This window comes from Cervus elaphus, chromosome 22 (assembly GCF_910594005.1).
Source record: "Cervus elaphus chromosome 22, mCerEla1.1, whole genome shotgun sequence".
Lineage (NCBI taxonomy): Eukaryota > Metazoa > Chordata > Mammalia > Artiodactyla > Cervidae > Cervus > Cervus elaphus.
Window position 1 is genome coordinate 58,562,031 of NC_057836.1, and position 14,739 is coordinate 58,576,769.

The following is a 14,739-nucleotide window of genomic DNA, read 5'->3' on the forward strand; positions in this document are numbered from 1 at the left end:
TTGAAATGGGTGATAATTTGGGTACTGTTTACTTGTCTAGTCATCTCTTCCTAAACAGAACATAGTTTGATCATGAAGCTGTGATTATTAAGATGATGAAAGCATTTTAAAAGATTTCAAGTAAACTCATAAGGCTTTAGAGACACCCATTTATATAATCATCCACTTTTCCTATATGTAATCCACTTTCTTCTGTAATTTGTTCATTTCCTTAAAAGCTCTAATAGACAACACCACTGACTGATTTCTCATGTTGCTATAAACAACAACAATAATAGTGATAGAAAGTATTTATTGAGAGCTATAAAATTTTTCAGACATTTGTAATTAATGTGAAGAATAAAAAACTTAAAAACAATTTTAAAAAATTGTATTATTGGATTTGATCAAAATGCATCCATTACAAGAAGGTCCCTGTACTTGTGTATAAAATGACAAGTCTTGAACTCTGCCATGAAGCTCTATGGTAAGGGTTGAGAAGAAATTAGAAATAGAAGAACACCCTCCCCTCAGAGGACACTAATGAATTAATCTGCAGAATATTTATAACAAAACTTTGTGAAGTTAATGTTTGAGACTATCATCACAAGTTGTTTACCTGGTTATATGTCAATGTGCATATGTTAAAATAATTGAATCCCTTGGGTTTCTCAAGTGGATTAACAAAATATTGAAATATATTTAAATGACATCATTCTGCTAAACTACTAAGGTATTTTAACTCTTAACATAACTGTATTGACTTATACAGTTGAAGAGTCTCCTCTTTCCTTATAGATCTATCATTTTTTATAGATGACTTTTCCTTTAGCAATAACATAATCAATTAATTCATGATGGCCTCCAAACTGGTAAATCAAATGCTCCCATCTAGAAAGAAATCAAACATTAATGCATACAAGTCAAAATGATTACTTTGTCAATAAATGCCAATTTCAAAATACATTCTCTAAAAATTTATTTATACTTAGTAGTTAATATTTGGGCTTTAAAAAAAATGACAGAGTACCATGATAATCAGTCTATGATAAATCAAGCATTGTTTAATGATATTAAATATCTGATCTTAAAATATTTGATTCAGTTAACTGATGCATAAATTGTAACATTAGCATTACTTTCCATGAGACAATAGCTTATGATCCCCTCAAGAGTAGAATTATGGAGCCACCCTCTTCTGTTGAACATGAGGACTTGCTAGGGTCCAGACACCATAGAATTCACAACTTTAAGATTTAGAACAATAAGACTCAAATTGTTACACTGGAGGTCCACCAGGCAGCAGACTGTGGGTGAAAAGTACAAAACCAGAGGCAGAATAACTGCAGCGAAGCTTTTGGCATGCAGTAGGAAGGAAAAGTCAGAGAGGTAATGAATTAGAACCAGGGCGACAAGCTAGAGCTGTGACCTGCAGGGCTCAGTGCAAGCAGCAAAGGTCAGCGCACAAGAAGAAAAACAAAACCCACGTCAAAGAGCAGCACAGGTCCAAGGTCCAGGCAAACAGAGCAGAGACCCAGAGATCTACGAAAGATGGAAGACAGACAAGAGACCAGAAAAGTTGGTCTACCCTGCAGTTTAGGACCTGGAGGGAGACTTTTTGCTTAGAAAAGGGGGACAGTGAGAAGACCGGGTAGCTTCTCTGAGCTTACACAGAGCCTGACACGAATCATCAGTGGAAGGGGGTTTTAACCAAGTCTCCACATGACAGTGGACACACAATAGAATGGGGCTTCCTCAGTGGCTCAGACAGTAAAGAATCTGCCTGCAGTGCAGGAGACCTGGGTTTAACCCCTGATCAGGAAGATCCCCTGGAGAGGGAATGGTGACCCACGCCAGTGTCCTTGCCTGGAGAATCCCATGGACAGAGGAGTCTGGTGGGCTACAGTCCATGGGGTCGCAGAGAGTTGGACACGACTAAGCTACTAACACTTTTATTTTCATACAATAAAATGGCTTACTTGGGAGAACACTCACCTGGGTGAATTGATGATAATGAGATCTCCCTGCTTGCCAACTTCCAAAGATCCCTGTGTGTGGGATTTTCCCAGGGCATAAGCGGCATTGATGGTGGCAGCAGCCAAGGCCTCGGGCATGGACATTCTCATGTTCACACACGCCAGATGCATGACCACTGGCTAAGACGGGAAGAGAAAAGCATTGAAGAAAAGCAACTAGACAACTGCCACCTAGAACATTTCTCAACAAAGCACAACAAATAATGATAGATAAATGCCTAAGTAAAGCAGGGTGAATTAATATGAGAAAAATTTTGAATTTAAATGTAAAGATTCTTATGCTTTGGGAAAGATTTCTTTATTACAGGGATTGCTCACCCACCCACTCCATATGTATTTAATATTTATTTATTACTTTTCAAGGGTCTCCCCTAGTGGCTCAGTGGTACAGAATCCGCCTGCTAATGCAGGAGATGCGGGTTTGATCCCTGGGTCAGGAAGACCCCTGGAGGAGGAAATGGCAATGCACTCCAGTATTCTTGCCTGGAAAATTCCATGGACAGAGGAGCCTGGTGGGCTACAGTCCAGGGGGTTGCAGAAAGAGTTGAACGTGAGCACGAACACTACTTTTCAAGGTCACTTACTGTCATAGGAAGCTCACCTCCATATTTGCTTACTAAAACTTCTTTGAGATTATTCAGTTCTGAGGGGGAGAATAGGTTATTGTAAAACCACAATGCCCAAGGCTGCATCAAAGCATAATAGAGCCTTTTTCTCCTCTCCCTAAGCCTGGAGGCAATCAAGAGGCACAGAAATATGCAATTATCCTGCTGTCTACACATTCTTTTTCTTGTTTCACCGGAAGATATTTTTAGGTCTTTGATACATTTTACCAGTCAGTGAAATATTTTTAAATTATTTATATGCTTGGTAGAAGTTTCAGTCTGCTCAGAAATGCATGTTAAGAATAATTACCATTGAAAAACAATATGCATTAGGGTTAAAATCGCTGCCCAGGGCCACTATGACTCCTTCATCTAACATTTTCCTGGCTCGAGGTTGCTTCAGTCTAAGGAGAAGAGGGAAGAAAGATATCAGTCTCAAGAAGTGGAAATTTTGAAGAACATCTGAAGATGTTCAGAATTGAAGCAGATTTAAGATATCCCGGCAGGCCGCGGTTCACAGGGTCGCAGAGTCGGACACCACTTAGCAACTCAACAACAACAAGATATCCAGCTCCTCCACGTTCTGGAAGAAGAAACAGAAACTCAAGATTAAGTGATTAGTGGTGGGATCTAGCATCACCCCAGGACTCCTGATTTTTATCATCCTGCTTTTGAAATCCCTTGGGTATGACTAACTTCTTTAATTGGGGATTATCATGACAATCACTACATTGAGACATTCTTGTGAAGAAAGAAAAGTATAACTGAAAATTGTTTTCAAACATAATACATTTTTTAGAACTCCAAAATATAAACAACAAGGTTTAAATAGTGTTTTTAAAGTTAACTTTCATTTTGCAATTTTAAAATTCGTATCTCTCCCTCTCCTTTTTGGAAGGTGGGGGTCTCAAACATTTTTGTAGGTTCTTTAAAATTCATCTGAAGGTCCAAGAATCTAAGATGTACAATGTTTGTGCTTATTCCTGGACTGGGTATTTCCCTGATCTCCTTGACCAAATACAATTTAGTCTTTAGGACATGGCTCAAAAGTTGAATCAAAAATGAACAAAGATGGACGCTAGTTAATATGGTGAGGACAGATTTCATTCAGTGACAACTATTGCAAAAGAGAAGAGTCCAGGGAGAACTGAACTTTGTTTTGTGCAGGGTAACTGGATGTTTTAAAAGGATGAACGGAGGCCTTCTCTGGTGTTTCAGTGGACGGGAGCCTGCCTGCCAATGCAGGGGAGAGCAGTCCCGGCCCTGGTCTGGCAAGACTTCACCTGCTGTGGGACAGCCAAGCCTGTGCGTCACGACTTCCGGGCCGTGCTCTAGAGCCCTCAAGCCGCAATTACTGAGCCCATATGCTCCAAACACTGAAGCCCGGACACCTAGAGCCTGTGCTCTGCAACAAGAGGCCTCTCACTGCAACGAGAGGCCTGTGCACTGCAACGAAGAGCAGTCCCTGCTTACCACAGCTAGACAAAGACTCAATCCATGGAAGGCACACAGCCAGATCCCTGGGGAGATGCCACAAAATATACTTAGACATCTCCTCTTTCCTCTTACTTGTAGGATTTATGAGGATAATGGTCCCCACTTGCATCATCTTAGAAAGCAACTCATTCGGATTCAGAATATTCCTAACATCTTATGTGTGCTTTTTAAAGTATGAAGCCTCTTTTCTAATTATAAAAGGGTGATGAAATAGTATTTGGGCACCTTGGAAGTCTGTGTCTTTATAGCTCGTACTTGCAGCTCCTGCGTGGAGGTGGAAAACAGCCTCACCTCAGCATGTAGGCCGTGGTGGGCAGGAGGACAGCAGAGCATCTGGCTGTTGCCATGGCAGCGATGCCTTCATCACTCACTTCTTCCAGGTGACTGACGGCCTGCGCTCCCAGTTCCGCCCCAAGCTAAGCAGAACGGACAGAGAAAGAGAGGTTTCACGCACGGCAACAACAAATCAATAAAGTGCCAGCATATGGTTTTTCCTACAAAAATAAACAATACTCTATTATTGCCAACTACCTCTTGTGAGCACAAGCCTCCAAGTGGGTAAAGGGTTTATGGTGGACATTCATTTGAAAATTTAGCTAGCATGCTACTTCAAAAACTATTCCTACACACAAATGCTTACCAAGATCTTTAAACATTTGCTAGAAGAGAAAATTTTATGAATCTTATGAATCAGAATAAAACATTGAGCAAACCTGGTAGTGAAATCTGATTGTTATACATCATAAATTTACAAAAAAGGCACCTGGAATGCCATTGCCTCAGAGAAAACAGATGAGGTGAGAAAACAGACTTTAGGAGTGTGGAATCATTTGTGTAATCTGAAAATATCTTCTTTTTTCTGCCACACCTCACAGCTTTCGGGGTCTTAATTCCTGGGCCTAATCTGGGCCCCTGGCAGTGGACACGCAGCGTCTTACACATTGGACCACCAGGGAAGTCCCTAGATTATCTTCTTGAACTTGGCTTTCCTCCAGATGAAAAGTTTATGCTAGGTTGTTAGAAGACAACCAAGAAGAGGTAATGCTTGGATAAGAATGTATTAAAGTGGATTATTTCTCAACTTGACAAATTTTGACACATGTGCGCACATGCACACACATGCGCAAAGTGCCCCAGGCTGAAAGATGACATGAGGAGCCTTCCAAGGCAAGAAGACTGATAGCTGGCATTCCACTGTGAGCCAGGGAGGCTGCGATGCCCTCCCCAGGGCAGGGAAGAAGAGCCCCCAGCAGCATCTGGCTCAGGTAGACGAGCACTGGGATCGGGGCTCTGGGGGCTTGTGGGCAGCGCAGACGATGCTCCCCAAGGCAGGTTCCCTTTTGATCTTGGAATCATCCTCAACTTTCCCAAACTTGATTTGCTTATCCAGGGAATTATCAACTTCTATTGATTTAATTCACATTTAATTCACAGTCACTCTCTACAGCCCGAAGTATCTTGCTGACCACCCAGTTCTCATTCATTTAACAAATATTTCCTTTCTAAAGACCATTTGCACTCCAGGCACTGTGTTAACCTCCAGGAAATGAGGCTGGGTAAGGTCAGACATGACTGAGTGACTAAGCGTGTGCACACACACAGACACACACACACACAAGAAGACATGGGTGTGGTCCTCAGTGTGTTCATGTCCAGTAGGAATCACAGAGGAGATTTTAAACAGCGGAACAAGGACAGGGAGGGGCTATAACCCACTCTTAGAGAGGTTTGGGAAGGATCCCAGAGAGGTAGTCACTCAGATGAAACTTGGAGGGGATTTTGAATTTCTTCCAAGTATGAATAAATGAATCTGGGAAAGACTTCACAATTTGAAAATCATCCTGTCACTATTAAGGCATGCTCCACTAAAATTCGTCTGAATGCTGTCACAGAAAAACTCTAGAAGCTTCATGTGAAATTAAGAGACTGTGCTAGGGTGACTTCAAATGACAATCAAAATAGGTTGTGAATTTAGTAAATGAGATCACAAAGGTTTTTTTTTTTTTCTACTAGTATCACTAGGAGGAGATAATAAAAGCAAATGATCAGCAAAAAAGAATTCCAAAGCTCAACCAGACCAACCCGCACATATTTCTAACAAATTTCCCCATCCTCTATCTTTTCAGAAGGTCATTCCTTCCTTTGAACAAACTCATTGAGTTTTCCACAGCACGAGTGTTGACAAAGGAAGAGCAAGAGAACAACCATACCTCAGCAGCCTTCATGGGGTGGAGTTCATCCCCATGGAAGTTAATCTGTAACCCTATATCTTTCCCACTTTGAAGAATTCTTCTGGTGGAATCAAGGTCAAAGACACCCTTTTCACAGAACACATCTATATTGTCAACGTGTATTTCCCCATTTCTGCCAAGTTCCTTCAGCCTTGGGAGGTGGTTTTTGATGATGTCATCAGCGGCCTCAGAAGCAGTTTTTCCTCTGAGAGAAGAAAAGGAGATCACCACAGGCAAGTTTAAAAAAAAAAAAAAAATGTTGGAGAAAGTGGTCTTTGGTACTTGGAGAACTTAAGAAACTATAGATATGTGACCCTGAGCCTCAAAAAGGTAAAGAAAGAATCAAAGCTATATATAACTCAGGACTCTTAACAATTGGGACAAGCCTGCCTAACAGAGGTATTGACAAGACTTCTGTATACACTGGCCCTAGAGCCAGAGAGACAGATGGCTTACCCATTCTGGGATACTGGGGCTGCCTTTGGGAAAGTCAGCAAGGCCACCTGGCTGAAAACCTGAATCTTCTTGCCAAGGACACTTAGAGGACATGCTGGATGCTTCCCTGACACCCAACTGTGGGCCCCATACCTGGGTCCAGCTATCATCCTGACTTTTTCTTCCCCCACAGTTTCTAGAGGCTTCTGCCTAAGGAGTTCTGTCTCATCAGACGTAGGGGAAGAAGGAGACCCTGAAATTCTAAGATTCCTGGGTAGTTATATCTGAGAATGGGCTGGGCTTTTGGGTCAGAGAACCCCAGAGCTCCACCACTTGCAGGCTGTATAACTTTGGACACCTGATGCAGACGTCACGGGGCATCCTCTGGGCCTTTAACTGTGGGGATGAAGAGGAGAGCTCACAGGCTTACTGGCAGATGGAGAATTTTTCTGTAAAACATCAGCTGTGTGTCTGGCACACAGAAAACTCTCAGCAAAAACCGCCTGGGTGGGTAGACAGATGCGGACTATGAGGAGACAGGTACTTATATATGTGTTTCTGTTTTTGAGACAACCATATAGGAAAGGTGTTATTTTGCTGATTTACAGATGAACAATTCATGTTCAGAAAAATTAATGATCAAAACTTAAAATCAACCAGTTGGATGGAGCTTAGCTAGATTCAAACCCAGGTCTGAGGTCTCTCCAAAGTTTGAGACTTTTCTACCATGTCACATTGTCTTTCCAACTGAAAAAAATGATGAAAAACAGACTATCATAGATAGGATATCCCAGCAGTCTGAGTGCAGTTTCAAGTCTTAATAATTTCAGAAGTATAAATGGTAAATACATACAACAAACATCACTGTAAATATTCAGTGTTTATGTTTCTTCCTACTTAATTCATTTTGTAAATTTTTCACAATAATTTTCAATGTTAATTTTTTTGGTTCCTCTGATTGAGGATGGTAAACAAATATTAACATTAAAATGTCTATTTTTCAAAGTTCACAAAACTAAATAAGTGTGAAAAATTGAATTAAACCTGAAATGATTTAATTATTAATTTTAAATATTATTTAATTAAATGGGCTATTTAAATAATCAAACCATTTTTGTAAGCCTGTGGCATTTATTCTCTAAGTTACTACAACTTAAAACTTCTTAGGCAACACCCTATGAACTTTGTAGTCTGGATCTCTTTTGGATCTTTTGGTTCTGGAACTGTGGGCCTTCTGATGTAGTGATTCCAGGACAGACAAGATGCAGGGACAGAAGGGTAGAGAATTCTCTATGGCAAATCCACAGGGGAGAAGCTTTTTAGATCAAGAGAAAAGCTGAAAAACACATTTACAATAAAACAAAAGTGTTTGCTGCTAAACAAGCAAACAGATGAACAGAAACAAAAACCAGCTGAGTCATCTTGATGTCAAGACTTGCTCCACCTCTACAGGGTGTTATATAAAAGGTGCCTCTGTGATCACTGTCATGGGAAACTACTTAAATGAGCATCTGTCATTTTAAAAATGCTGCGATTCATGGGGTCGCAAAGAGTTGGACATGACTGAGCGACTGAACTGAACTGAACTGATCAGGGCAATTTCTTTTTGCTGACCAAAAAAAAAAAGTTGTGAACATCTCTTTTTCCTTCACCATGAAGAGACTTGCAAATGGGTGGGCCTGATGGAGACCACCTGTCTAAAATCATGCGTGTGAGATGACTGACCTTTAGAATCAGAACACCTTTCCAAAGGTTCTACTGGTTCCTCTGCAAGAGCCCAAGTGCTGGTGCCCCTTAGGCCCCTGGAGAACACAGCCCCCACTCAGAAGCCCCCACTCAGAAGCCCCCACATGACCCCTTCTGGTTTTTAACTGCCCGAGTTAAACCCCGGTCCCTTCTGTTGAGGTTACTTTGGCACAGAGTGGGCTCCGCAGTAAGTGACCGAGATGCCGATGTCCAAGTCCCGCCGGGCACGCTCAATCACCCGCAGCATCTTGAGCTCCGTCTCCAGGCTGAGGCCGTATCCACTCTTGCACTCCACCAGCGTGGTCCCTGCCCGCATCATGCACCCAAGCCGCTGCTGGAAGGAGCTATACAGCTCCTCCTCAGAGGCCTGGCGGGTGCGCTCCACCGTGAAGTTGATCCCTCCTCCAGCCCGATGGATGTCCATGTATGTGGCTCCTGCCAACTGAACACACGGGGTCACCCTTAGGTCTGGAAAATGAAGGGAGGCTGCAGGCAGGTCTGCAGAACCTATGTCCAGGGATGATATTCAACATGATTGACAACTGGTATGACGTAGGCACCATAGCCAATCAGAAAGGATGCTGGGACACACAATTCTAGAACTCCCTACTCTGCCAGGGTGGTGGGGAGTTGTGGGAGTCAGAGGTATGCCAGGAAGGGACCAGGGTGGCAGAGATGGGAGACGTGGTAGGGACCTGGGGTCTCAGGGTAGCGACAATTTACCAACAGGTACAAAAGTATTTTAACAATCCAGTTAGTCCCAGTGTATACCAGCTGATCTCAGCACCTATGAGAAAGTGAAGCTTAGGCGATTAGGGGATCCCGCTGTCGTTACCTGCCTGAGTCTCCACCAAGAGACCCAGAGCATTTGCACCCCTCGGTATTTGGCCACCTAGAGTTTCAGGCCTGACCTCTGTCACTCAAGAAAATAAAAAGGCTCTTCTGAGATCCTGCTGTTACTCTGAGCTGCAAGGAAGGTGGTGTAAAATGTGCCATCCTGGGGCCCCCATTGCCAAACCCTTTCCTTTGATCTTAATTCTGTCCCATTCAAGGTATTGCAAACTAGAGCTTTTAAGGAAAGTTTCAATGGTTTGATAAAAATGATCTTCAAGGATTTCATGTTCACAAAAAGCTGGTGGGCTCAGTCCTTTCTGCATCAGATAATTAGAGAACTGGGCTGCAAACCTCTACATTTTTGGCTCTGAAATTCAGTGGTTTAATAAAGTCTTAAAAAAACAACTCTAGCTTGTTGAGAAAGGTAGACAATACTTGAATAAATTTTTTTTTCTTTTTCTTAAATCATCCAATTTGGCTGTTAGGATACACAGTTTTTGAAAACACAGTGTGAAGAAAAAATATGAAGGAAACTCAATCTGAAAAGGCTACATACTGTAGGATTCCAACCATATGACATTCTGGAAAAAGCAAAACTATGGCAACAGTAGAAAGGTCAGCAGTTACTAGTTTTTAGGAGGAGAGAATAGGCAGAGCACAGAGGATTTGGCGGGGGGGGGGGGGGGGGGGGGCAGTAAAATTACCCTGTATGATATTACAGTAGTGGAGGCAGTCAGCAGACATTTCCTCAAACCCAGAGAATGCACAACAGCAAGGGTCAACAGTAACAAGAACTGTGGACTATCGGTGATAATAATGTGTCACTGTAGGTTCATCCATGCTGACAAATGTACATCTCGGGTCAGGGATGTTGAAAATGGAAAAGGCTATGCTTTGGACAGAAGTTGGGGGCCAGCGGTATATGGGAAATCTTGGAACCTTTCACACAATTGTGCTGTGAACCTAAACTGCTCTAAAAAGGTCTACTAAAAACAAGCAAATAAACAGTGTGAAAGTGGCTCAAACCAGGGATGTGAGGGTTGACTGTGGCTAATTAATGCCTGATAAAAGACTATAATTTATGTTTCTTAATGTCTCATTTTTCTGTAGGAACAATATAAAGCTTATTTTATTTTGTGATTAATAATATATTTTTCCAACTTTGACCCCAGTGAGTGGTGATTTTCAAACTGCTTCCTGGAGTCCCTTTAAAGGCTACCAGGGAATGGAATGGGGGAAAAGAGGGGAAATTAGTGAGCAAACCAGGTAAAACTCTATTTTAACAGGAGCATTTGGCAGCTAAAATATCTTGAAAACTATTATACTTCAAACTATTGACAGCCCTGTGCATAAAGATTTGGCACCAAGTCATAAATTAGTTAACTTTGTAGTAACTTAGCTCCATAGTCAAAGCTAGTAAAAAATATCCATTAAATAGACACATAGACATTTGTTGTAAAGTCTAACAGCCTACAAACTCTAGAAGAAGTTTTGTGTATATTTGTGCTTTATTTTGATTTGCCATTGTCTACTGCAATTACCTTCATTGCAAACTCGTGAACTCTTTCTCCAGCCCACACTGGATGTGTGTGTGCATCCACTAAACCTGTAATCAATAAATCACATCATGTTTACAGTTATGAAATCAAAAGCACTTGGACAGTAGACAGACTCTAATATGGTTCTCGGGAAAGCATGACGGTGATACCCATCTTGGAGGACGGTGGAGGGGGAAGAAGGCGTCTGCGTGGTTCCAAGAAGACTCTCCATGGTTGGTCTAGAAGGCTCTAATGGAAGACTGAATCAACATGATGAAAACATCCTCCAAAGAAACACAGCTCCTTTTGCCCAATAAATCCATGCTCTCCAAACAAGAATTTAGAACAGAATGTCAAACCTACTAGTTGAGCAAACCCAAGGACTCTATCACCAAAGAATAATCTAGGTGTGAAAAAGAACAATACAATCCCTACCCTCCACTTTGAGAAGTCAAAATATGAAATTATAAAGATAAGTCTTTCTTCAAGAAAGAAATATGTTTTAATTAAAGAGAAACCTTAAAGCAACCACTTGGAACTTTTGTTTATGCAGGTACAATTTGGTAAACTGTGTCTTTCCAGAGCATTTAAAGTAACTATGGTTAAAGTAACATTTAAAGTAAAAATGGTTCATTAGTGGCTTTGATTAGAGTAAAACCAAAAGTCCCTATTTGGATTGCTTTCTCTACCACATTCTGCTCTTTCTCCTCAGATTTCACCCTGACTTTCTCTCCTGACCCCCAAGAGCCAGACAGTAGAAGTTCTCTCATGTATACAGAGTACACATTTTTAAAGTATAAACCCTAGCCTCAATGTCTGCACAAAACTCAAAATTGGTGTGAACTTTGTTTCAGATGATTACATAATAGCCATGTTGGAGAAAAGTGTTAGTGCTCAGTCGTGTCTGACTCTTTGTGACCCCATGGACTGTAGCCCACCAGGCTCCTCTGTCCATGGGATTTTCTAGGCAAGAATACTGGAGTGGTTTGCCATCTCCTTTTCCAGGGGATCTTCCCAACCCAGGGATCCAACTGGGTTTCCTGTATTGCAGGCAGATTCTTTACCACCTGAGCCACCAGGGAAACTGTAAAACATGGATAATTTAGGATATGGTGGCTAATAAACTGATTCTGTTGTCAATCACTAAAGATAAAAATGAACTTTGGTGAAATCTCTAGGGTTCTTTGGCTTATGCTTTTTCTGCCTGGAGATGGGCCCTTTGTCTCATACTCTATACAAATTTAGAGTCTATTCTAGAATTAGAGAGAGCAGCTTGCCCTATTTGCCTCCCCTGTGCAATGGATTAATAAAATTCTTTGGACAGTTTTTGAACCCCAAACCCAAACCCAACACAGCTGGTTTCTTTTCAGCATGTGAGTGGAAAGAAGTGGAGTGAATGAGTGCATTTGATTCCAGCTGGTCCTTTACCTGTTTAGAGATCTTGGGTAAGATATTTCACACATAAACGTCAGTGTTCTAATCTATGATGTGTAGACAATGATACTTACAAGGCAGTTCAGTGTCATTCAACAAGAAAATGTGTCTGTAAAGCAGTTAGACATTTACTAGTAGGAATTCAATAAATGGCAGATATTATATTTTCATATATTGTGAGACCTTATTTAAAACAAGCTACTACTATTCCTCTTTATTAAAACTGCTTTCAGGCCTTTATTGCAAAAGAGGTTAATACCTGGCAAGATGCATTTCCCAGAACAGTCAATTCTTTCTTCAAATGTTTCTTCTGAAAACTGTTTTTGGATAGCATCAGCAGGACCAATGGCTTTTATGAACCCATCTCTGAAGAAAAATCAAGAAATTATCACTAAATTTGGAGGAAATATTGTGAAAAATTTGACCAATGATTTTAACTATAAAATGATTACCAGTAAGTATAATGAACTTACTTTCAGTCAGTCAATATTTATTGTATTTCCTTCTTAAGCTTTTGTCTTTGGAAACTGACTCTAGCCACACGCAAGGCAAAAAGTCATGTGTGGCAGAGATTGCTAGTTGTTCCCCAAGATCAATGTTTCCTTTTCCCACAGTGCTAGATTCCTAAATTTTAGCTGAAGTCTTGACCACCCAGAGTAAAGACTTCATTTCCAAGTCTCCCATCAGCCAGGTGAGGCCACGTGACTAAGTTCTAGCCAGTAGGAGTTTCTTCTCTTCCTTCCTACCGGCTGGAATGGAGACACCATAATGGGAGAAGGCACAGGCGTCTTGGACGATGGAGTGACTGTGAGGAAGAGTGGAGTGCTCAGCTGAGCAGAGGGTAGGAGTCTAGATCCTTGGAACTCCGTGGAATATGGCTATCAATTGACCCTAGGTTCCTATATCCATGCAATTCTTGTTAACTGATTTTAACAAATTTTTGACCATAACACTGGGAATATTTTTATTCCTCTGTTAATTAAACACACAGAGAGTCCCTAAAAACTGGGTTCTTACACAACCCTAAGCAGCCTCAGATAAGGGATGAAACTCGTGTAATTTCAGCGTCACTGGCTCTTCAATTCAGATGGGAATCCAACCCCCAGGCCCACTCCAAGTCTGCCTTCCAAGCTTCTGCTGTTCTTTTTTTTTTTTTTCTCTGCTGTTCTTTTACTCTCAGAAGGTTAAATGAAAATAACTGAAAAATGTCCTCTCTTTCTGGTGGCTGAATTTTAATTTTCTATCACCCCAAACCATTACCACATAAAGGGCTTCTGTGGGTTTCAAGTTCTGGCGTACAGTAGAAGTAGGTGGGAGATACGCTTTGTAAAAATTCCGATCTCAAAACTTCACCCACAGAGATCCTGATTCAAAAGACCTGAAGATAGGTGCGGAGCGGGTGGCGGGGACTGGACGAAAGTAATCAAAATGTACAAACTTCCAGTTATAAGATACATAAGTACTAGGGATGTAATGTATAGCACGATAAATATAATGAACACTGCTACATGTTATACATTAAGTTGTTAAGAGAGTAAGTCCTAAGAGTTCTGGTCACAAAGAAAACATTTTTTTTTTTTTTCTATTTCTTTGTATGAAAGGATGGATGCTCACTATACTTGCTGGTAATCATTTCATGATGTATGTAAGTTAATTCATTATGCTGTTCACCTTAAATCTATACAGTGCTGTATGCCAATTACATCTCAATAAAACTTGTTGGGGGGAGATCTGGGAATACGGAGGTGGGGAGGGATCAGAAATCTGTCTTAAAAAAAAACAAACAAACAACTCAGGCCATCTGAGGCAGGTGGCCCCTGTCCACACTTCAGGAAGCATTGGAGAGAACCCCTACCCTTTCTGATCGCCGCAATCGTATTTTATCAGCAGAGGCGCGATCCTGATGCGGCTCAGTGGGTTGTGCAGCTTGAGAGTGTTTTTCTTTTCCAAGTGAATGACAACCCAAAGCGGCCAAACACGTTAGCAATAGGCGCCTGAAAGGCAGGCGTACAACCATCTCCCCGGGAAGCCTGTTACCTCCTTTCCCTCCACAGTGCACAAGTTATAGAAAGAGCACTTGGCAGACTGGTCCCCGCAGCAAGCGGCCCGCGGCCCAGACGGCGCGGCCACTTACGTGCCCACCACCAGGCTGGCGCCCTCCAGCACCTCCAGGCTGCGCAGCGCGTCCCCGGCCAGGAAGCGCTCGCCGCGGGCGCACACCAGCACCACTTGCCGCGCGTTCTCCAGCAGGAGGCGGTGGCCGCCGGCCATGTCGCCGTGCTCCGCGGGTCTGGCGGAGGCTGCGGGGCCGGCGCCTAGCGCGGCAGGCGGAGGAGCGGGCAGGCCGGCGGGGGCGTGGCCCGCGGCCCGGGGGGCGGCGCGGGGCGGGGCTGCCAGCCTGGGA

The 14,739-nt window shown here is 42.3% G+C and overlaps 1 protein-coding gene across 1 annotated transcript; it reads right to left on the minus strand.

Annotated features, from left to right (window-relative positions):
• Positions 1–275: 275 nt before the first annotated feature.
• AMDHD1 (amidohydrolase domain containing 1) lies at positions 276–14,675 on the minus strand. The gene is made up of 9 exons (XM_043882404.1): positions 14,470–14,675; positions 12,595–12,701; positions 10,905–10,969; positions 8,694–8,971; positions 6,328–6,553; positions 4,409–4,533; positions 2,931–3,024; positions 1,975–2,135; positions 276–870 (listed from the first exon to the last, which is right to left on the minus strand). Exons 1-9 carry the CDS (start codon positions 14,604–14,606, stop codon positions 783–785), a joined length of 1,281 nt encoding a protein of 426 aa, XP_043738339.1. The 5' UTR covers positions 14,607–14,675; the 3' UTR covers positions 276–782.
• Between the last annotated feature and the right edge of the window lie 64 nt (positions 14,676–14,739).

Coding starts and splice junctions, on each gene's coding strand:
- AMDHD1 (XM_043882404.1), bottom strand. CDS start 14,606: ATGGCCGGCGGCCACCGCCTCCTGCTGGAGAACGCGCGGCAAGTGGTG. Junction 8,972..10,904: donor TTCACGAGTTTGCAATGAAG/GTAATTGCAGTA, acceptor CCGTGTGTTCAG/TTGGCAGGAGCCACATACAT. Junction 3,025..4,408: donor ACCACGGCCTACATGCTGAG/GTGAGGCTGTTT, acceptor TCTTCTCCTTAG/ACTGAAGCAACCTCGAGCCA.